The 21,603-nt window shown below is 37.7% G+C and overlaps 1 protein-coding gene across 1 annotated transcript; it reads left to right on the top strand.

Moving 5' to 3' along the window:
* The first annotated feature begins 11 nt into the window (after positions 1 to 11).
* PSMG2 (proteasome assembly chaperone 2) lies at positions 12 to 21,133 on the top strand. Its single transcript, XM_025865158.2, has 7 exons — positions 12 to 197; positions 3,620 to 3,791; positions 7,681 to 7,739; positions 11,538 to 11,656; positions 12,529 to 12,702; positions 19,851 to 19,971; positions 20,824 to 21,133. The coding sequence occupies exons 1-7, from the start codon at positions 141 to 143 to the stop codon at positions 20,914 to 20,916; spliced, it is 795 nt and encodes a 264-aa protein (XP_025720943.1). The 5' UTR covers positions 12 to 140; the 3' UTR covers positions 20,917 to 21,133.
* The last annotated feature ends 470 nt before the right edge of the window (positions 21,134 to 21,603 follow it).

Raw genomic sequence — 21,603 nt, 5'->3', positions numbered from 1 at the left:
CCGCCCCGCCCCGCCCCCGTCGCTAGGGGCTCTGGGGACTCCGGCGCACAGACGCGGCGAGGCGCTCGCGGTTTTGCTTTTGTGCCGTCCTCGTTTCTCCCAGGCCCGCGCTCACCCCGTACTCCCACTTCTGTGCGACCATGTTCGTTCCCTGTGGAGAGTCGGTCCCCGACCTCACGGGCTACACCTTCCTAATGGTGAGTGCCCGCTTTCGCGAGCTCCGCGTGCCCGGCTTGGGGTGCTTCCTCTCGGGAGGCTCCCGGGGGTCCGCCACCGCCAGTCGAGGTGTTTCACCGGGCCTGGGACAGAGGACGGTACTTGCTTCTGCTTCAGGTTTTCAGCCTGCACCGAGGACAGGTTGTCGCTCGATGCTGCGCTTCAGATAGAATCTGTTGGCGCTCTCACCGAACGTTTCTGAGACTCGAGTTTGTAGTCTTCGTTGACCGTACAACGTAATGTGTTTGGTTATTACAGGTAACGTTGTACATAGGTTGTAGGGGGCATTTTTTATTATTATATCCTAGAAAATTTTTCTTCAACTAGTATCAGAGCCAGTCTTAAGCTGGCAAGACTTTCTCATTAACTAGAAAACTACAGGTAAGGTCATAAAAGTAATCTTAGGCAGTAGCTAACACACGGTTTTATTGCTCCTAAAATTGCCCATATTCAGTCACTGTTTCAATAAACATTCTGTACTGTAAAAATATTAAAATAAGACTAGGTCCTTGTCCTCAAGAAGTGTGTAGTCTAGTTGGAAACACACGTAAACCAATAAGGGCAATAAATGCTAGGATAGCACTTTGAAAAGGGTACGGAAGAACCCTAGGGCTTACAGGGAGGGGGAGGGACGTAGGGACCTGTTAAAGCTTTATGTGTGGAATGGGGGGGGGACCCTTATAGATACAGAGAACAGACTGGTGGTTGCCAGAGGAGGGTGAGGATGAGGGCTGCTTGAAATGAAATAGATGAAGGCAGTTAAAAGGTACAGATCTCTAGTTATAAATAAGTCTTGGTGTATTGTACAGCATGGTGACTATAATAAACAATATTGTGTATTTGAAACTTGGTAAGAGAGTAGATCTTAAAAGTTCTCATTACAAGAGAAATTTGTAACTGTGGTTGATTGATGTTAAGTAAACTTATTGTGGTAATCTTTTCACAATATATACATATATCAAATTATGTTATCTACCTAATACTGATACAATGTTATATGTCGGTTATATCTCAGTTTTTTAAATGATGGTAATCACCTTGGGGCAATTCTCACCTTAACGATGCATGCAAGAAATATGAATGAATGTTAAAATTAGTGTGTGATAATGTACTGAAGGAAATTTTATATAATTTCAAAGTATCTCCCTGAAAAATATTTGTTGATCACAAAAGGGAAAGGTATCCTTGCAGGAGATGAAACATACATGTACCATATATTCCTGTGTTTACTTTGGGGAGAAGACTTGACATCAGAATGAGGCAAAATTGAGTCCCTGATGTCAGGAGGTTATCTTAGGACAAGGAAAGGGGGCTGTGGGCATGCTCTGAGAGCTAGTACAACCTGGATGGGGTCTTAGACTTGTTCTTGTTAAGGTAAGGAATTCAGGGCCTTGCTTGTTCATAGGCTGCAGCCATATCAGTTGACCTTGAGTCCAGACTTCTCCAGAGACAGCTAGTAAGGTACCTAGCAGAAGAAAAAAAAGAGAAAGATTCATAGGGAAAATAATGTCCAAAAGATTATTGGTGGTAACCTTGACAGTTACCAGTGAGTGGTGAAGGGAGGGAAGCCATATTGGAGTGGTTTGAATAAATGGAAGAAGGGATAGAGACATGTATATGTATGTATTTATCAATTCAGAGATAAAATTCCTGCTTATGTTTTAGTGGACAACTAGGGAATTTTGTCTATGGAGAGACACCAAGAAGTGAGGCGGTAACTAGGGGAATATGTGGGATCAAGGGAGGGTTTTTTAGGAAAGGGGGGGGTGGGGGGTGGGGGGGGGGGGGGGGGGGTATTTTAGAAGGAAAGATTACAGCATGTGTATATGATGATGGGAAGAATCCAATAGTGAAGAAAATGTGGATGATATAGGAGAGTGAGGGTCTAAAGTAGCAAAATCCTTGAGAAGAGGAAAGGGAATTACAGGAGATAACCAGAAGGTTAGTAGATGAGAGCAATGAAAAGTGGGGGACCACCTTAAGAGACCCAGAAAAATAAGATGGTGGGGGGAAGCAGTTCCTAGAAGAATGCAAAGGAAGAGCTACATTACAGAGATACTTTGAAAATAGAATCAATGAAAATTAGACATGTATTAGATGTGGTTTGTAAGAGAAAAGGAAGAAGTTTCTTGGGTTAGGTAATCAGATGAGCAAGTGTAGCTCTTTTCTAAAATGCAAAATGTGAGGACAAGTTTAGGCAGAAGTTTAGTTTTGTACATGTTGAATATGCATTGCCTATGAGATAACCATGTGGACATAACCATTAGGATCTGAAGTTCAGGTAAATGTTTTGGGCTATAGATAGAGATTTGACAATTGGACTCTTTGAAATTGTGGGGATAAATATGCGTGTGTGTTTAATGTGAAAAGAAGCTGACTCCAACCTTTAGGCACTAACAAAGCAAATGGAAGGATGACCCAAGAGGACTTTACCCTTGCTTTCCCACTGCTTGAAGTGTTTTTTTCCCCGGTCTTTGTGTGACTATCTTCCTTACATCTTTCAGGTCTGTGATTAACTGGTCAGCTGTAGAGTAATTGTTTTCATGATCACCCTATTTAAAATTGCAACCAACCACATACACATACACACTCTCACTTAATTTTTCTCCATAGCACTTACCACTGTATATAGGCATACCTCAGAGATATTGGGGGTTTGGTTCCAAACCACAGCAATAAAGTGAATATCACAATAAAGCAAGTCAGATGAATTTTTTGGTTTCCCAGTGCACGTGAAAGTTATGTTTACACTGTAGTCTATTAAGTTTACAATAGTATTATGTCTAAAAAGACAGTGCGCATACCTTAATTTTAAGATTTTATTGCTGGAGAATGCTGACCATCATCTGAGTTTTTAGTGAGTCATAATCATTGATTGCAGATACAATGATAAATATAATAAAAGTTTGAAATATTGAGAGATTTACCAAAATGTAACAGACGCAAAGTGAGCAAATGCTGTGGGAAAAATGGTGCTGATAGACTTCCTTGAGGCAGGATTGCCACAAACCTTCAATTTGTAAAAAACACATTCTCTTTGAAGTTCAGTAAAGTGAAGCATGTGTGCATTTCACTATTTTATTACATTAAATTACTCCCTCACTAGAATGGAAGCTCCACAAGGGCAGGAACTTTCATCGGTTTGTCTTACTGCGTTCCTAGTGCCTAGAGCAATGATTGACATGTAGTAAGTGTTCCATAAGTGTTAAATCAGTCGTCTCAAAAGTAGAGGAAGCCCCTGCTGACACCTCAGTTGCAGCTAATGAAAGAGTCTCTATCCAGCTATTATGTACCTGAGCATAACCATCCAGAAGTAGTCCTGTGATTATTGTCTTCTGTCTAAACTTTTAAAAGTGCTGCTAATTTTGATGATTTAATGAACATATATTTTTTGTTATTTCAGCCAGCAGTATCTGTTGGAAATGTTGGCCAGCTTGCAATGGATTTGATTATTTCTACACTAAATATGTGTAAGATTGGTTACTTCTATACCGATTGTCTTGTGCCGATGGTTGGAAACAATCCATATGCAACTGCAGAAGAAAATTCAACAGAACTCAGTATAAATGCTGAAAGTATGTAAGACTTAAGCCTGTTTTATTCTGTTATAAGGAAGAGTTGTTTTAAATTAGAAGTAGATTCTACAGATACTGTTTTATAGCAAACATGTACTTAGTGCCAGCTTTGTGCAGAATTTATGACCTAGCCTAGTCACATCCTGTTCTCTTATATCTGGTTTTAGTTCTTAGCCTTTTCTAAATGGCAACTCCTATGACGACTGTACTTCTTTAACTAGAATTTGAGGTTTCCTTTTTTTTTTTAATATAAGGTGTTTTTTTTTTCCTTCTTTTATCCTCAGTTTTAATTTCTGTTCTTTCTGGCAAGTATAAGCATCGCTAATACCAAGGAAAAGGGAAAAGAATTCCACCGGGTTCAGTCCGCTATGTTTAACATGCACTACTCCTTTCATATTATTATAGAATCCATAATAATGTAATATCAATAAGGCTCAGAGAGATAGAGTTGCCTAATACTACTAGTAGATGTAGGCTTTTCCCATGCCATAAATCATAATTTCTCATTAGGCCATCAAGCTTGATTAATTGGGGAACACAGTTGACATTATACTGACCACTGTGTTTATAATGTGGTACTACCCTGAGTTAGTAGGGGAAAGCTATTGATCATGAGGCACAGGAGTATCCACTTGCTTTGATGGCAGGCTGCTCTGTTGGCCGCTCAGTTTTCTGTTTTCCATTTTAAAGTGAAAGCCACAGGTGGTAGAGTAGCATGAAAGACCATTGATGAGCTAAAAGACAAATGAACTTTTTTTTTTGTCCATCTTATTAATGGTGCCATTAGCTTGCAATAATGAAATAAACTTTCAAAATATAACCTTAAGGGGTGCCTGGGTGGCTCAGTCAGTTAAGCAGCTGCCTTCAGCTCAGGTCATGATCTCAGGGTCTGGGATCAAGCTGCACATCAGGCTCCTTGTTCAGCAGGGAGTCTGCTTCTCTCTCTGCCTGCCACTCCCCCTGCTTGTGCTCTCTCTCTCTCTCACAAATAAATAAATAAAATCTTAAAAAACAAAACAAAACACCTTAATATTAAAATTGCTGCAGCAAAGATGACTCTGCTAACACAAGACTGAATTTCAGTTATTGCCTTAAAGGATAAAGGACTGTAAATGGTAGAACTAGAATTTATGTACTTCCACTAATGATAACAACTGTCATTTTATTGAGTATTTCCTATGAGCTGAACACTGTGTGTTTAAATGTGTTAATTCATTTAATCTTCACAACTACTCTATGCGTAGTTTTATTGATGAGGAAGCCATTGCACAGAGAAGTTAAGGTCACATGATTAATAATTGGTATAACTGAGCTTCTAATCAAGGCTGTGGCCCCTGAGACCTGCCTCTTAAGCACCACACCACCCTGCTAATGCACTTTCACTCTAGGAGAAGACCTACTGGCTTTTCTTGGACAAAAACTTGCAGCAAGTCAATTGGATGAAGTCCTTTAATCCACTTTATTTTTTAAGATGAGGTATTTTAAAATAAATTGTAGACATCATGACATTCTATCTTCAAATATGCAAGTATGTATCTCTTAACATTTTCTTGTATAGCTAAAATACCATCACATTTAACAAAATTAGGAGTTTCTTAGTGTCTTCCTATACCCTATCATATTCACATTGTTCCAATTTACCCTAAAATGTCCTTTAAAGTTAGTTTGTCTAAACAAAGACCCATAGTAGTCATCTGATTATTGTGCCGCTGAAATTTGTTTTACTCTAGGAGCAGTCTCTTTTTTTTCCTTCTACATGAAACTGACTTACTGAGGAAAAAACTGGACCCATTGTCTTATCAGATGTCTCACCTGCTACGTTTAATATCTTCCTTGTGTCATTTGGCTTGTTCCTCTAGTCTCTGTATTTTCTGTAACCGTATTTAGATCTAAAGGCTTTGTTAGGTAAAAGCTAAATATTTTGTGCCAGAATACATGAAAGGTGATGTTGGTTTCATATTGTATCACATCAGAAAAATAATGGGAAGCAGGATCTTAACAACAAAAAAGATTAGCATGATACACTGATAGAGAATATGAGCGTTGCTATTATAGGAGGTGGTGTATCTTACATTTGCTCACTCCCTACAAATCTATCTGTTCCTACTAGGTCTGTTGAATTGCACTAGATATGTATGTCAGAGATAGACTACAGGCCTGAATGGCCCACATCTTATTCCCTTTCCCCTAAATTTGTGCTCTTTTCCTTAATTCCTAACTTTCTGCTCTTGCCTCCTTTGTCCTGAACATACCTGGTAGTCACTAGACTTGCTGATGCAGCTTAGCCCCCAATCACACCACACAGGTCCAACAAGACACTCTCCCAAAAGACCTATAACTGGAGAGACATGAACTACTAAAGGATTTGCTGAAATCTGGGTTATTTACAGTAACTAAAAGCTTAACCTTCAGCACAGGGGCCTAATTATGCCTCCAAGAGACTCCAGATTTCGTCCTTGGTTTATCTCAGAGCTTCTGGTTCTTGGACAGGGACATGTTAAACATCAGCAAAGTAGGATCCTTGTAGAATGTGATGAAGATTATGGATCCTTTTCCCAGAAGAAGAACACACACATTGACTCACAGAAAATTTTACATTTATTTTGCATGTTATCTTTCAGAAATTGCTAAAGAACACAAATGTGCCTATTTCAGAGATTTTAACATGTGGCCCAACATTCTCCTGCATTTTATTCTTTTTTTAATTTATTTATTTGACAGAGAGAGACAATGAGAGAGGGAACACAAGCAGGGGACTTGAGAGGGAGAAACAGGCTTCCTGCTGAACAGGGAGCCCCACGCGGGGCTCAATCCGAGGACCCTGGGATCATGACCTGAGCCGAAGGCAGATGCTTAATGACTGAGCCACCCAGTTGCCCCATTCTTTCTTCTCTTAATCCCAATGAGTTTCACTACTCTCTAATGAGAAGAAGGGAGAATATCAGAAACTAAAAATATTTGTAAGAATTTTATTGGTCATAATGCCAGAAGTCTCCAGAGGCATACTTCTCTGGTTTTGCAATCACAGAAGAAAAATAATTTTTGGTATTTTCTTTTTTTTTTCTTTAAATTTTTATTGTTATGTTAATCACCATACATTACATCATTAGTGTTTGATGTAGTGTTCCATGATTCATTGTTTGTGCATAACACCCAGTGCTCCACACAGACATGCCCTCTTTAATACCCATCACCAGGCTAACCCATCCCCCCACCCAATTTTTGGTATTTTCTTAACAGTTCTCTTGTCAGGGATGCCTGTGTGGCTTCGTTAAATGTCTAACTCTTGATTTTGATTCAGGTCATGATGTCAGGGTTGTGAGATCAAGCCCCACATTGGACTCCGCACTGGGCATGGAGCTTGCTTAAGATTCTTTCTCTCCCGATGATGGACTCTGAAAAACAAACTGAGGGTTCTAGAGGGTAGGGGGGTGGGGGGATGGGTTAGCCTGGTGATGGGTATTGAGGAGGGCACGTTTTGCATGGTGCACTGGGTGTTATGAACAAACAATGAATCATGGAACACTGCATCAAAAACTAATGATGTAATATATGGTGATTAACATAACAATAAAAAAATTAAAAAAAAAAAAGATTCTTTCTCTCCCTATGCCCCCGACCTCTAAAACAAATTAAAATAAGATAAACAAACCATTAACTTGTCAGAAATGAATCTCTTCCATAGAATAAAGCCCACAGGTACATTTTAAGGTACTTCTAAAGTGTTTTATTTTAACTGAATGATACAGTTCATATGTTTTATATTTAATTATTGAAAATATTAGGTATAAAAGTTCTTACAATTCAATTTAGTTTTTATGTTAGTATTTTCACTTGTATAACTCCATCATATTAAGTATCTTATGATTTCATTTTTTTGTCTTTGTAGTATATTCATTGCCTTCAAAGAAGCTAGTGGCTCTTCAGTTAAGATCCGTTTTTATTAAGGTTAGTATATTATATTTGTCTTTTTAAGATGATCAAAGTAAAATATGAGAAAATACTAAGTATTATTGAGAATTAAGATTCAAAACTCAATTTTGCTCTTTTTACTGTATATACAGTTAAGAAAAGTCTGGTTCTATAGAGAACCAATCTTATAAAATTTCAGAGGTGTTACCATTATTTCATGATTATATTGAATTGGGACATATAGGGTGGGTCTTATATATTCTCTTCAGGTAGCATTGGTGAAAACATTTAAGCTTAGGAATATTTTTGGTTTACTCCATTTGTATCACATTTCAACCAGTGGCATGTATATTTAGATTTTGTATGTGTCAAAATAAATTCTGAATCTAACTTCTTTCCTCTTCCACGGCTACCAACCACTATTGTTCAAACCACTGCCTTCTCTCACGCTCCTGATTTTGTTCTTGACCACCCACTCCCACAAATACCTAACAGTCTGTTTGCAAATAGCACCACCAATGATCCTTTAAACCTAAATCAAACACATCACTTATCTCTCCAAACCCTCTGGTGGCTTCCTGTTTGACTCCCACTAAACTCACAGCCTTGCCTTGGCTTATCCTGGTTCTACCTCTGTCCTGGTATGGTACCCACTAGCCACATGTAGCTATTTAAATTTGGATTCATAAACTAAAAGTAAATAAAATTAAAAATTAGTTCCTCCTTCCCACTAGCCACATTTGAAGTTCTCCATAGTCACGTGGCAAGCAGCTGCCATAAAGAGCACTTCCATTATCACAGAGCATTCTCTTGGGCAGCTGCTCTGCCTAATCTAACTCCGAGCCATTCCTGTGTGCTCATTGCCTGTTTCCCTCTCTCACTCCCCCTACTTGAGCCACACTGGCCTCTCTGTTGTTCAGACAGATTAAACTAACTCCTGTCTCGGAGTCTTTACATTATTTTCCCTGCCTGGAGTACTTTTCCCCTAGATACCTAAATGGCTCATTTCCTTCAGTCCTTGCTTAAATGTTACCTCATCAGAAATGCCTTCCCTGACCACCCTTTCTATTGTCTTATCCTGGGGTGGTTTTCTTCACAGCTCCTCACTACTTGGCGTATCATGTATTTGTTTATCATCTACAACTAGTATAAAGTAAGTTTTCTGAGAGAAGTGATAATGTGTCATTCACTCTTTTATCCCCAACTTCTAGAACAGTGCCTAGCATGTAGAGAAGCACTTGGTAAATATTGGTTAAGTGGGTTAAGTACCAGCTGTTCGGGAAGTCAGAAATATGTCAGCATTCCATAGGCTCTCCCCCATGCCCTATCCTAGTTATTATATTGTGTAAATGGAATCTTATGGTATGTACTTTATGTCTAGCTTCCTTTACTAAACCTTCTATTTGTGAGATCTGTCCATGTTGTTCCAAGGAGAGGTATTTCGTTCATTCTCCACCTCTGTGGGATTCTCTTATATAAACAAATGATAATTTATCCATTGTACTGTTAATGGAACATTAGATTTTTTCCAGTTTGAGATGACTGTGAATAATGCTATGATTATTTTAATATTTATATTAGAATCACTCTTTACTTTTTTTAGTTAATAATATACTCAAAATTTTGCAGTGAGAGTTGCTAATATTTCTACATTATGGCATGCATGTGGCTTTACTGTTCTCCTCTTAATACTTGGGTAAGTTCAAGAATTAAGATAGGCAAAAAAAAAAAATGCCTAATGAAATATTTGGTAGGTGGAAATAGTGACTTCAAACTAGCAAATATTTATTGAACATGGATTTTTGCACCAATATGGCTATGAGTAATAAATATATACACACATACATACACATACATATATATACATAAATATATACATATATACACACGTATATATATGCCACACACACACACCTATAATCAACAATCTGATAAAGTAGGTACTAACATTATCCTCATTTTACAAATGAGGAAAACTGGAACACAGAAAGATTAAGCAATTTCCCTGAGACACACGGTCTGTGTAGGAGGTAGAGCCAGCATTCTAGACCAGGCAGCTTGACTCCAGAGCCTGCCTCTCTTAATCATACTCTACTACCTTCCTATTTTAAAAGCTAGCTATTTCTTATCTGCATTTTAAATTCTATTGAATAATTTTATTAATAGTCTGTGAAGTTTCCATGAAGTGAGTTTCTCCCCCCAAAATTTCATAACCCACTTTCCAGATTAAACAGCTGTTAACATTTTGCCACACCTGCTTGATCTACTCTCTTTGCGTGTGCATGCACAGTTTCCTTCTGCCAAAGATTCCAAAAGTAGGCTACTGATGTCATGATATTTTACCTGTAAATACTTCAGCATGAATCTTTCAAGAATAAGGATATTCTCCTTCACAATCACAGCAGCATTATCTAAGAAAATCAGCATTTAATGAATTACATAGTAGTATCATGAGACATACTCAAATTTCCCCAGTTGTCCCTAAAATATTCTTTTTTTAATTTTATTTTTTTATGTTAATCACCATACATTACATCATTAGTTTTTGATGTAGTGTTCCATGATTCATTGTTTGCATGTAACACCCAGTGCTCCATGCAGAACATGCCCTCTTTAATACCCATCACCAGGCTAACCCATCCCCCCACCCCCTCCCCTCTAGAACCCTCAGCTTGTTTCTCAGAATCCATAGTCTCTCATGGTTCGTCTCCCCCTCCGATTTCCCCCCCTTCATTTCTCCCTTCCTACTGTCTTTTTTTTTTTTTTTTTTTAACATATAATGTATTATTTGTTTCAGGGGTACAGGTCTGTGATTCATCAGTCGTACACAATTCACAGCACTCAACATAGCACATACCCTCCCCAATGTCTATCACCCAGCCACCCCATCCCTCCCACCCCTACCACTCCAGCAACGCTGTTTGTTTCCTGAGATTAAGAATTCCTCATATCAGTGAGATCATATGATACTTTTCTTTCTCTGATTATTTCGCTCAGCATAATACCTTCCAGTTCCATCCACGTCATTGCAAATGGCAAGATTTCATGGGTTTTTTGATAGCTGCATAATATTCCATTGTGTATATATACCACATCTTCTTTATCCATTCATCTGCTGATGGACATCTTGGCTCTTCCCATAGTTTGGCTATTGTGAACATTGCTGCTATAAACATTGGGGTGCACATACCCCTTCGGATCGCTACATTTGTATCTTTGGGGTAAATACCCAGTAGTGCAATTGCTCAGTCGTAGGGTAGCTCTATTTTCAACTTTTTGAGGAACCTCCATACTGTTTTCCAGGGTGGCTGCATAATATATTCTTCAGTTCTGGATCCAATCAAGTTTCACATGTTACATTTGACTATAATATCTTTTTACTTGGTAGCTATTGATGTAGAAGTGGCCTCCTCCTCTTTCTGTTCTTCACAATATTGACTCCTTTGAGGATTAGTGCCAGATGTTCAGCATCCTAGGTTCACCTAATTATTTCCTGGTCATGTTCAGATCAGAAATTTCTAGCAAGAACATCTCCTAGATATCCATGTGATAGTTTTTAAGTAATGATAGATTACTTAGAGAACTGGGAAATTTTCCCTTGTCAGTCAGAATTTTTTTGAAATCTAGATTCCTCACGATTTATTTCTTAATTGTAAAGATACAATAAAAAATTCCTTGCTCTTCATCCCTCATCTTCACTTTAAGGACAGTAAATGGATCTAAAAATAATTATGATTTTATGTAAGGTCGATAAAATATTTCATAGAATACTCTTATTATATGCTAAGATCTAACTTTTAGACTTTCTTTTTATTCTTTCAATGGTATACAAAGTATAAATCAAAGCCATTCTGTGAAAAACTGCTTTCCTGGGTGAAAAGTAGTAACTGTGCCAAAGTTATTGTTCTTTCAAGCAGTCATTCATATCACCGTAATGATCTACAGCTTCGCAGGTATGTTTTTGCCTTTGAAAAATTTTGTTATGATTTACACAGTATTATGATGGTATCTCTGTTAAAAAGCTAAAATAAGTTTTAAAAGCCATGTATATCTTTGCCTCCCCTCTCTGGAATTTAGAAAGAAGATAAAGTCAAGAGACAGGAGGGAGTATGGTTAGGTAGTCCTATGGTTGGGGCACAAGGAAGGCTTTGGTGTGAAGATAGAGATGTTTCTGGAACTGTGCTTCAATTGGTATTGTGTGTGGCGACATCACAGAGCCTAGGTGATGAAGAGAAAGAGAGAGGGTACCTAAGATTCATCAGATGATAATTTTTTGGAAGATTGGATTCACATTTCTATTTACTTCTATTTAGTTAGCCATCAGAGAAATCCATTTGCCTTTAAGTATAACTCCCAGGCATGTCAGACTGAATTCCTAAATAGTAGGCAAAACATCCAAGAGATAGAAATATAAACTATTTATTTCATTATCATTTATGCACCAAAAAGTCATGATGAAGAAACATTAGCCAAGACTAACCTTTCAAAATTGGAGCTAATTTTTAGTAATCTCACAAATAGATCTAACATGTCTAGGAATCTCACAAAAGGCCTCATGGCCAGAAGGGAGCATAGCTGTGGGAAATAGGTTATCTCCATGATGGCCTTGCCTTAGTTTAAGTTGGCCTGTGTCTTTATACTGTCCCCTAAGTATGTAAATAGCAAGCCAGAGTAATATTTTTACATGTTATTCCATAGACTGCTGAAACTTGTGCTTTGCTTTAGCAACAGAATATAGAGAGAACAAACATTTGCTTTAAAAACTTGCCTTAATGTTCTTATTTATTGTGGGTTTTTAGAAAGTTAATTATATGATTGCTTCTAGTACTCCCTTCAGATACCTACTCACACCTTCTGTGCAAAAAAGTGTTCAAACTAAAATAATGAGCCTTAACTGGGAAGAAATGGAAAAAAGCCCATGCATTCCTGAAATAGATGATTCTGAGTTTTGTATTCGTATTCCTGGAGGAGGTATCACAAAAACAGTCTATGATGAAGGGTGAGTTTGTTTGTCTGTTTGTTCATTTGTTCTCCACCTTATTTAAAAATAAAAGTAAGAGGGTGCCTGGCTGGCTCATTCAGAAGGGCATGCGACTCTTGATCTCAGGGTAATGTGAGTTTAAGCACCACATTGGGCATGGAGCCTACTTCTTTAAAAAATAGTGGAAAGTATGATAAGTGAAGATAAGACTTGAAATTTAGTCTTAGGAACATTGGTTCCTAAAAAACCATATTTAACGCTTTATAATGTGCAGCATGTTAAGGATCCTGATACTCTATGCAACCGCTACAATCAATCTTTTTTTTAATTATGGTAAAATATATGAAACATTAATGTAACCATTCTTAAGTGTACAATTAATTACTGTTAATGAGTTCACAGTGTTGTATACCAGTCACCAACTATCTGCTTTCAGAACTTTGTCATTGTTCTAAACAGAGAATCTGTATTTATTCAATAATAACTCCTATTTAGTTCTGCAAAATCCATACTAATGTCCTCGCCTTCATTTCTGATTTTAGTAGTTTGAGTCTTTTTTTATTCTCAGTTCTGTTGATCTTTTCAAATAACCAACTTTTGGTTTTATTGATTTTTCTCTCTTGTTTTACTGTTCTCTATTTTATTTATCTCTAATCTTCATTATTTCCTTCCTTCTGCTAACTCCAGATTTAGTTTGCCTTTATTTTTGTAGTTCCTAAGTGTAAACTTAGGTTATTAATCTGTGAAATTTCTTCTTTTTTAAAATATGCATTTGTAGCTCTAACTTTCCCTCTAAAACTGCCTTAGCTGCATCTCTTAAGTTTAGCATGTTGTGTTTTCATTTTCATTCACCCCTAAATTTTCTAATTTACCTTGTGATTTCTTCTTTGACCCATTAGTTGTTTGAAACTGTGTTGTTTAATTTCCACATGTTTGTGAATTTTCCAGTTTTCCTTCCATTACTGATTTCTAGTATCATTCTTTTGTGATTGAAAAAGACACTTTGTATGATTTTAATCTTTTTCATTTATCAGGTCTTATTTTGTGCCCTACCAAAGGTCTGTCCTGGAGAACGGTCCATACGCACTTGAGAAAAATGTGTATCTGTTTTTGTTGAGTGGGGTGTTCTGTAGATATCTGTTAGGTCTAATTGGTAATTCTGTTTCCTTCTCAGTCTTTTCCATCCATTATTGAATGTAGGCTGTTGAAGTCTCCCAACTATTATTATAGCACCGTGTCTAGTTCTCCCTTCAATGCTGTCAATGTTTGCTTCATATATTTTGGGGCTCTTGTTTTGTGAATATCTTTATATTTGTTATGTCTTCTTGGTGAATTGGCCCTTTTATCAATATATAATAGCCTTCTTGGTCTTTCATAACAGTTTTTGACTTGAAGTCTATTTTGTCATATTTGCCATCCTGCTCTCTTGGTTACTTTTATATGGAATATCTTTTTCCATCTTTTCACTTTCAAACTGTGTGTGTCCTTATATTCAAAGTAAGTCTCTTATAGATAGTACATAATTGGATCATGTTTTTAATCCATTTTGCCAATCTCTTTTGATTAGAGAGTTTAATCCATTTGCATTAAAAGTAATTACTGATGAAGGACTTGTCATTTTGCTATTTGTTTTCTATATATCTTACAGCTTTTTTGTTCTTCATTTCCTCCTTTACTGCCTTCTTTTGTGCTTGGTTGATTTTTTATAGTGACATCTTTTGATTGTCTTCACATTTTCTTTTGTGTATATCCTATAGATACTTGCTTTGTGGTTTCCATGGTGATCGCATGTAACATTCTAAAATTATAACAGTCTAATTTGAGTTGATACCAATTTCACTTCAGTTGCACACAAAAACTACTCCCATGCACACTGCCTCCCCCAACCCATTATGATTTTGTTGTCACAAATTATATCTTTCTATATTGTGTGCCCAATAACAGATTTATAGTTATTTGGGGGCATTTTTCTTTTAAATACTCTACAGTCACTCTTGATTAGTCTTTGGGAATCATGAACTTTCAGAAGGCAAGTGAAAGTAAAGGTGGAAATTAGAAAGAGATTTTTTTTTCTTTTAGCCCCTTTTTGTAAATTGATTTATATGACTTATGTGATGGCCCAGCCTGCCATCAGATTTGTAGACATTTACACTGTCCCCATTTTTGCCTGCCCTTAGCTTCCTGTCTCATACGACCAGAGGCTAAGTCTGGGGCTAAACAGTACGCCTTGCTGTATGCTTCAACTGGCTCTGACTCTTCCTTCTTGCCAGGAGTTGATGTGCCTGGTGGGTTCATGGAAGACAGAGCCGACGGTTATGAAAAGGGGGAGGGGCAGCATTTAGAGGGTGGCATCTGCTGCTTCTCAGGCTCATATAGTCTACTCCCTGCTCTCCCATGAGGAGAGATGAGTAAGGAGCATCTTGTGCCGCCAGTGGTGGCTTTAGAGAATTGGGCAGAGCTAACCGAGAAAAAATTTAAATATGTCCCCGCCGTCATTGCTCACAGTCAACCAATAAATCTGCTTCCTCAACATAATACATTTCAAGAGTGTCAACCTAGCCTTGCCAAACAGAATGACTGGTTTGCTTGCTCTAAAATCTACATTGTGACTTCTGCATGACCCGAAGAAGTCATAATAGAAATATAAATAGTAGTCATGGTAATAGCAAATTAAGTGCCTGGTACTGCTCTCTGCACTTTACATGTATTAAATTATTTAATTCTCTTAATAAGCTCATAGGTATGTATTACTGTTAACTACATGTTATAAATAAGAAAATTGAAGAGCAACAAGATGAAATAACTGCTAAAAGCCATGTGGGTAATCTGGCAGAGCCAGGGTTCAAACCTAGGCACCTGGCCCCAAATCCTGCACTTTTAACCACTTCATTCTAGAGCTAGGATTCATGGTTCAGGATCACAGTGAGTTTTATTCTCTGTCTAAAAGGTGAACTTGTTTCTTGTTATTTGTAATTATTTTTGCCCCTCCTTCTTTCCAAAATATTCAAGCCTTCTCTGTGAGAAAGGATACAGGCATTTCAGCTTGTTTTCCCAGTACAGCTTGTTTTTTCTGTCTCTGGCCGTACTTGTGTACCATTTCAGCTTTCTCTTTTTCCCTGAAAACCTACTCTGGTCCTATTAAAACCATCATTTCTTCCCATTTTTCTTTTTTTTTCTTAGTCTGTCATTTGTGTTTTTAGTTTTTTTCCTATCTAGTTTATTCCCCATAATATAAAATATCACTTCAGCTATTCTTTTGGTGGAAGCCCTGGCTACCTAATCATTCTCTGCACCTTCCCTACAGACCACCAGCTTTCAGTCCTTCTCGTGCTTCATTCAGGCCACATCATTTATAGCCTAGACTGCTGTTAGTCTGATTGGACTGCCATAACAAAATACTGTCCGCAGGGTGACTTAAACAAAGAAATGTATTTATTCACAGTTCTGCAGGCTAGAAGTCTGAAATCAGGAAGCCAGCATGGTTGGGTTCTGGTGAGGCCCCCCCTTCCAGGCTTGCAGATGGCTACCTTCTGGCCATATCCTCACATGGCAGAGAGAGACCTCTCTTTCCTTCTCTCCTTACAAGGCCACAGTCCTGTCAGATTAGGGCCTCTGTCTTATGACTTGGTTTAATCTTAATTACCTGCAGAGATCCTATCATCAGATATAGTCACATTGGGGGTTAGGGCTTCAATTTTGGAGGGACATGGGTTTGGTCTATAGCAGCTGCTCTCAAGATCTTTTGATTGATTCCCCCTGCCTCCTCCATTCTCACTCACTCTGCTCCAGCTTGAGTGTTGCTCGAATTAAAATTCAAAACTGATCACAACATCCCCTGAGTAAAGTCCATCAGCAGTTTTACTTGCTGTGTGCAGAATCTGGTTCATACTCCTTAAGGTGCCATACAAGGCCCTGCCGGATTTCCTTGCCTCGCTCATTCCTTGGTGCCCTGGACTCCAGCTAAACGACTAGCAGTCAGTTTCCTAAAAGCTGTCTCCTTCTTCCTCCCCTTGTCCCATGTACTTTTCTCCTCTTATCTACCTTGCAAAAACGAACCCAGTTTCCAGGAGTCACCTCACAGCACTCCTTGTGTCCTGACTTGCTTCTCCCTTCTGCACAAGGAATTTACTACTCTCTGCATTCCCACAGCTCACTGCTCCTTCACACCGACTTCTTAGTTCTTTACAAATCAGTTTACTTTTGCTTTGGATTTTGTTAGAGTAATGATAGCAGACTTGCCATCTTGCCATCAACAACTGCAAATTGGACAAAATTAATGAAACAACTTTTTCAGACATTGGATAGCAAAACAGCACACAGTTGTGATTCCTGAGAGAAGGCAAATAAGTCCTACAATTGCCCCAGCTTTCTGCTTGCAGATACTTTGTGGACTACAACACAAGGGGAGGGAACCGGAGGAGAGCGGTCTTGCTAAGTTGAGAAGACAGATACCATGGTTGGGGAATGCTAGGACACCTGAAATGAACAAGGCAGAGGACCAGAGAAGGGCTATTCAAGAAGAGCCTTAGGGGGTCTCCCTGAGTCTTTGTCAGAATTCTGAGCCACACATGTGTAGGGTAAAACTCCATGAGACCAAAAGAATAACTTCTGGGTAGCTGTAAACTTGCTCACAGAGTTAACAATGATAGCAAAATATTATAAAAGTTAGACGTACTTATCATAGAACATTTGGAAAATGTAGAATAGTCCAAAGAAATAATACTTTACAATACTCAGTTCTGTCACCCAGAGGTAACTACCACTACTAATTTTTCATTTGTTCTCTTCTCAGCTCCTTTAAAATACATTTCAGTTGAATGTGTGTACCTGCAAGATGCATCAACTCTAATTTAAACTTTAGAATTCATCTTATTTAAAAATGTTTCTCACAAAATCAGTTTTCTTTTAATTTTCTAATGCAAATCTTTTTGTTTATAATCAAACCCATGTTTAATGTTCAGTGCAATTATATTCACTTCAATAAAGAATTTTTGAAATTGAGAAAAACATTTTTGCTAAATTTTTTGTAACATATATTTTGCCTTCCCATTATGAGAACAAATATATATTCTGATCTCTGGAAAAGATAATATTAGTTACTCTAATGATAAGTGGTGGCAGTGGTGTGGCTGGCCTGAAATCCCTTATACTTAATTGGAATCAAAGTACATTTATAATTTAATAATGGATATATCTCATGTGCTAGATTTTAATGTCACAGAAAGTAATATAATTAGCCACTCTCCACTTTCCATTTTTACAGAGAGCACCAGAGGATGCTATTAAAACTCTTAATGCTACTCTTCATGTTACAAACTAGTAGTGGAGGCACTGTAAATTCAAGACATACCCCTGCATTTTTTAACCTAGAGGCTTGAAAATAAAGGCACACCCAGGGAAGCTAGCCTCCTCTAGGCAGGAGCCATTTCTAAGGCTACCATAGCATGAATGTTTAGGAACTAGAATCTTCTGAGTCATCACGGCTCATAGTGCTACCATACAAAGCTTGAGAGCCCCTAAGATACTCGAGAATTACATGGTGAGATGATGTAACTAGTGCTAACAACTTCCGATTTCTAATATTTACTTTAGAGAGGGAGCATGCAAGCAGGAGTGGGGGGCAGAGGAAAAGGGAGAGAGAGAATACCAAGCAGACTCCACCTCAGTGTGGAGCCCAGTGAGAGGCTGAATCTCACGACCCTGAGATCATGACCTGAACTGAAATCAAGAGTTGGACACTCAGCCACCTGAGCTACGCAGGCACCTGGACCAATTTCTGATATATAGAGACTGAGATGCTATGGTAGGCTCTCCTGGTACATCTGAGACTTCTGAACCTACCTCTCAGAGTCTTCTCCACGTCTAAAATCCCTTGCTTAGAAAACCAACCCACCTTTATTTCTGTAGCTCTCTGTCAGTCACGTGCTCTCAAGTTTTGGCATGAAATTTTTCTCATACTTCTTGGTTTTAGGATATTAGAAATAATTTTTGCTTTTGTTGGCAAACAGGAAGCTTTTTGCATTGACTTATCTCCATCTCATCACTAGCTTGAGGCATTTATAGCATACTGTTAAGAGACTTTTGGAGTCTGAAAGACCTGGGTTTAAGTCCCACCTTTGCCACTTCATAGATATAGAACTTTGAGTATGTTAACTACACTTCAAACCCTTTAAACTTCAGTTACTTCATCATTATAGCTAGCACATACATAGTATTGACTATATGTTGGGCACTGTTTTAACCACTTTGCCTCTTCTGCCTCCTTTACACCTCCCAACAACCTGTGAGGTAAGTTCTGTTGTGCTCCCTCTTTTACAAATGAGACACACTGAAGCTCTAAGTAACTTGCCCAACATGTCTGGTAAGTGGCAGAGCTAGAATTTGAATCCAGGCATTCTGTCCATGTTCTATTCCAAATTGATTCAGTTTTAAAATGGAGATAATTATAATGTCCTCAAGAATTGTAGGGATTGAACGATAAAATATGCAGATAGTGCTTAGCACATAATAAATCACTCAGTAGGTGGAATCTGTAAGAAGTAGTATAGTAAAGGGGCACCTGGGTGGCTCAGTCAGTTAAGTGTCTGTCTGCGACTCAGGCCTTGATCCTGGGGTCCTGGGATCCAGCCCCATGTCGGGCTCCCTGCTCAGTGGGGGGCCTCCTTCTCCCTCTCCCTGCACTCCTGCTTATGCTCTCTCTTGCTATCTCTCTCTCTCTCTAATAAATAAATAAATATCTTTTTTAAAAAAAGTAATAGTACAGTTTTCCCTTTATCAATTCCACAGTTTTCCTTCACTGTTTTAGGTTATTAGTAACAAGGGTGTTATTTTCTTTCAGTCTCTTTGCTATGGTGCTTCTGAAAATCACTATCTTCTACAGCAGATTTGGGAAGTAGAACATATTTCAGTGGGGATGGTTTTTCATGCAGCCTTGGATGAGACGCAAACTTGCATATGCCCAGAGTGGGCATTACGTGGCTTCTAGTCCTGTCCCCACAAGTAGCATATATCTGGAGCAAAGGGGGATAAATAAGTGAGCTTATTATGTGGCATCTTCTCCTTTCCTAAAACCTGGCAGATTGTCTTAGCTATAAAAACAAACACAGATAGAATCAGCATCTTGTATCAATAGAAGAATACTTAATTATTCTCTGTATTTGTTGTAGCTGTTCTAAAGAAATCCCAATGATGGTTCTGCTGAAATTTGTTTCAGAAGGAGACAATATCCCAGATGCATTAGGTCTTGTTGAGTATCTTAATGAATGGCTTCAGATAATCAAACCATGTGTAAGTGTTACTATACTTTAAGCCTCTGATTTCTCTGGTTATGTATTTATAAACTTGCATTTTTTATTCTATATAAGTAGACCAAATAAGTGAAAGTTTGTTAAGTATAGATACATCTTTATATAAAATTTAGAGTTCAGTTGAGCTTTTGAAAAGAAAAGAGGGCATTTAACCAACCAGTTGTCTACAGTTGTTTCATTGACTGATTTTCCAGAAAGGAAAACCATAAGTACTTCATTATATTAATTGTTCATGTTGCATTAATTATACCAGACATATTCTTAGAAAAATAAACAAATTTCTTTAGAATTCAGGACTTTTTTTAAGGAAAGCAAAACCTATTTATGTGAGCAATACTATAACTATTGAATGTGCCTTATAATTAAAATACTTTTCTGTATTATGAGGTAAAAGCATTACACCCAGGGAAATCAGTTAACTTTTAGTCATAATAGAAGTACCATCATGATATGATAGGTACTGTCTTTTTAATTCATGCTTTTGCTAGGAACAAATTGATAAAAATCACACAGCACTGATTTTTATTATTATTATTATTATTATTATTACTTAAACCCTGTTCCTTTCAAATATGATTTTACTTGATGGACTCCATAGCCTTCTGGCATAATTTTATGATTTGGAACTTAAGGAAATTTATCTTCAATTAACATAGAGACAGATTTATTGCTTTGTTTTTCCTTAGAGTAAAACTCAGCTAAAAATGTCAAACCCAAAAAGAGCAAAAACAAACAAAAAACTAGAGAAGGGCGAGTTTTATGCGACTTAAATGCTAAAAGGAGATTTGGTCATAAAATTGAAGGATTAAAGTATTTTGTTCTTCACTTACAGGGTGATGACCCCACAGCATCTGCCTTGAAGTGGAAAATGCCAAGTTCATGGAGATTACTTTTTGGTAGTGGTCTACCCCCTGCGCTTTTTTGATCTTTTCTCAGTTTTATACCTTATGTCCCAAGACACTTATTACCAACACAACTGTTAAAGAACTATATAAAAAGTTATATTATCTGAGAATGTATTAGAAAATAAATCTTTACTTTTCACAAAAAATCTCAAAATGGATTAACAAATGTTCTTTTGCCATGCTTTTCACTGTATTCAAAAAATGTAAATTTTGTACAATAAAATATTTCCGAAGTAATTTTGTCTGAAATGTGTCTTTTTTTTTAACTCAGACTTCTGTATTAGTTTCCTGTTTCTGCTGTAATAAATTACCACAAACTTAGTGGTTAAAACAACACAATTTATTATCCTGCAGTTCTGGAAGTCAGAAGTCCAAAAATAGTAGAAGAATACTTAATTATTCTCTGTATTTATAGTAGCTATTCTAAAGAAATCCCAGTGGTGGTTCTGCTGAAATTTGTTTCAGATGAGACAATATCCCAGATGCATTAGGTCTTGTTGAGGATCATTTTTTTTTTTAAGATTTATTTATTTATTTTAGAGAGTGAGTGAGGGGAGGGACAGAGGGTGAGGGAAAGGGAGACTCCTCAAGCAGACTCCCAGCTGAGCACAGAGCCCGATGCAGGCCTTAATCCCAGGACCCTGAGATCATGACCTGAGCCAAAATAAAGAGCTGGCCATTTAACCAACCGAGCCACCCAAGTGCCC

This window comes from Callorhinus ursinus, unplaced genomic scaffold (assembly GCF_003265705.2).
Source record: "Callorhinus ursinus isolate GAN/ISIS: 27379988/994484 unplaced genomic scaffold, GSC_fseal_2.0 scaffold86, whole genome shotgun sequence".
Taxonomy (NCBI): Eukaryota; Metazoa; Chordata; class Mammalia; order Carnivora; family Otariidae; genus Callorhinus; species Callorhinus ursinus.
The sequence above is the reverse complement of the archived record's forward strand: the minus strand, read 5'-3'. Positions and strand labels throughout refer to the sequence as shown.

Coding starts and splice junctions, on each gene's coding strand:
- PSMG2 (XM_025865158.2), top strand. CDS start 141: ATGTTCGTTCCCTGTGGAGAGTCGGTCCCCGACCTCACGGGCTACACC. Junction 7,740..11,537: donor TAAGATCCGTTTTTATTAAG/GTTAGTATATTA, acceptor TGGTATACAAAG/TATAAATCAAAGCCATTCTG. Junction 19,972..20,823: donor TTCAGATAATCAAACCATGT/GTAAGTGTTACT, acceptor CTTCACTTACAG/GGTGATGACCCCACAGCATC.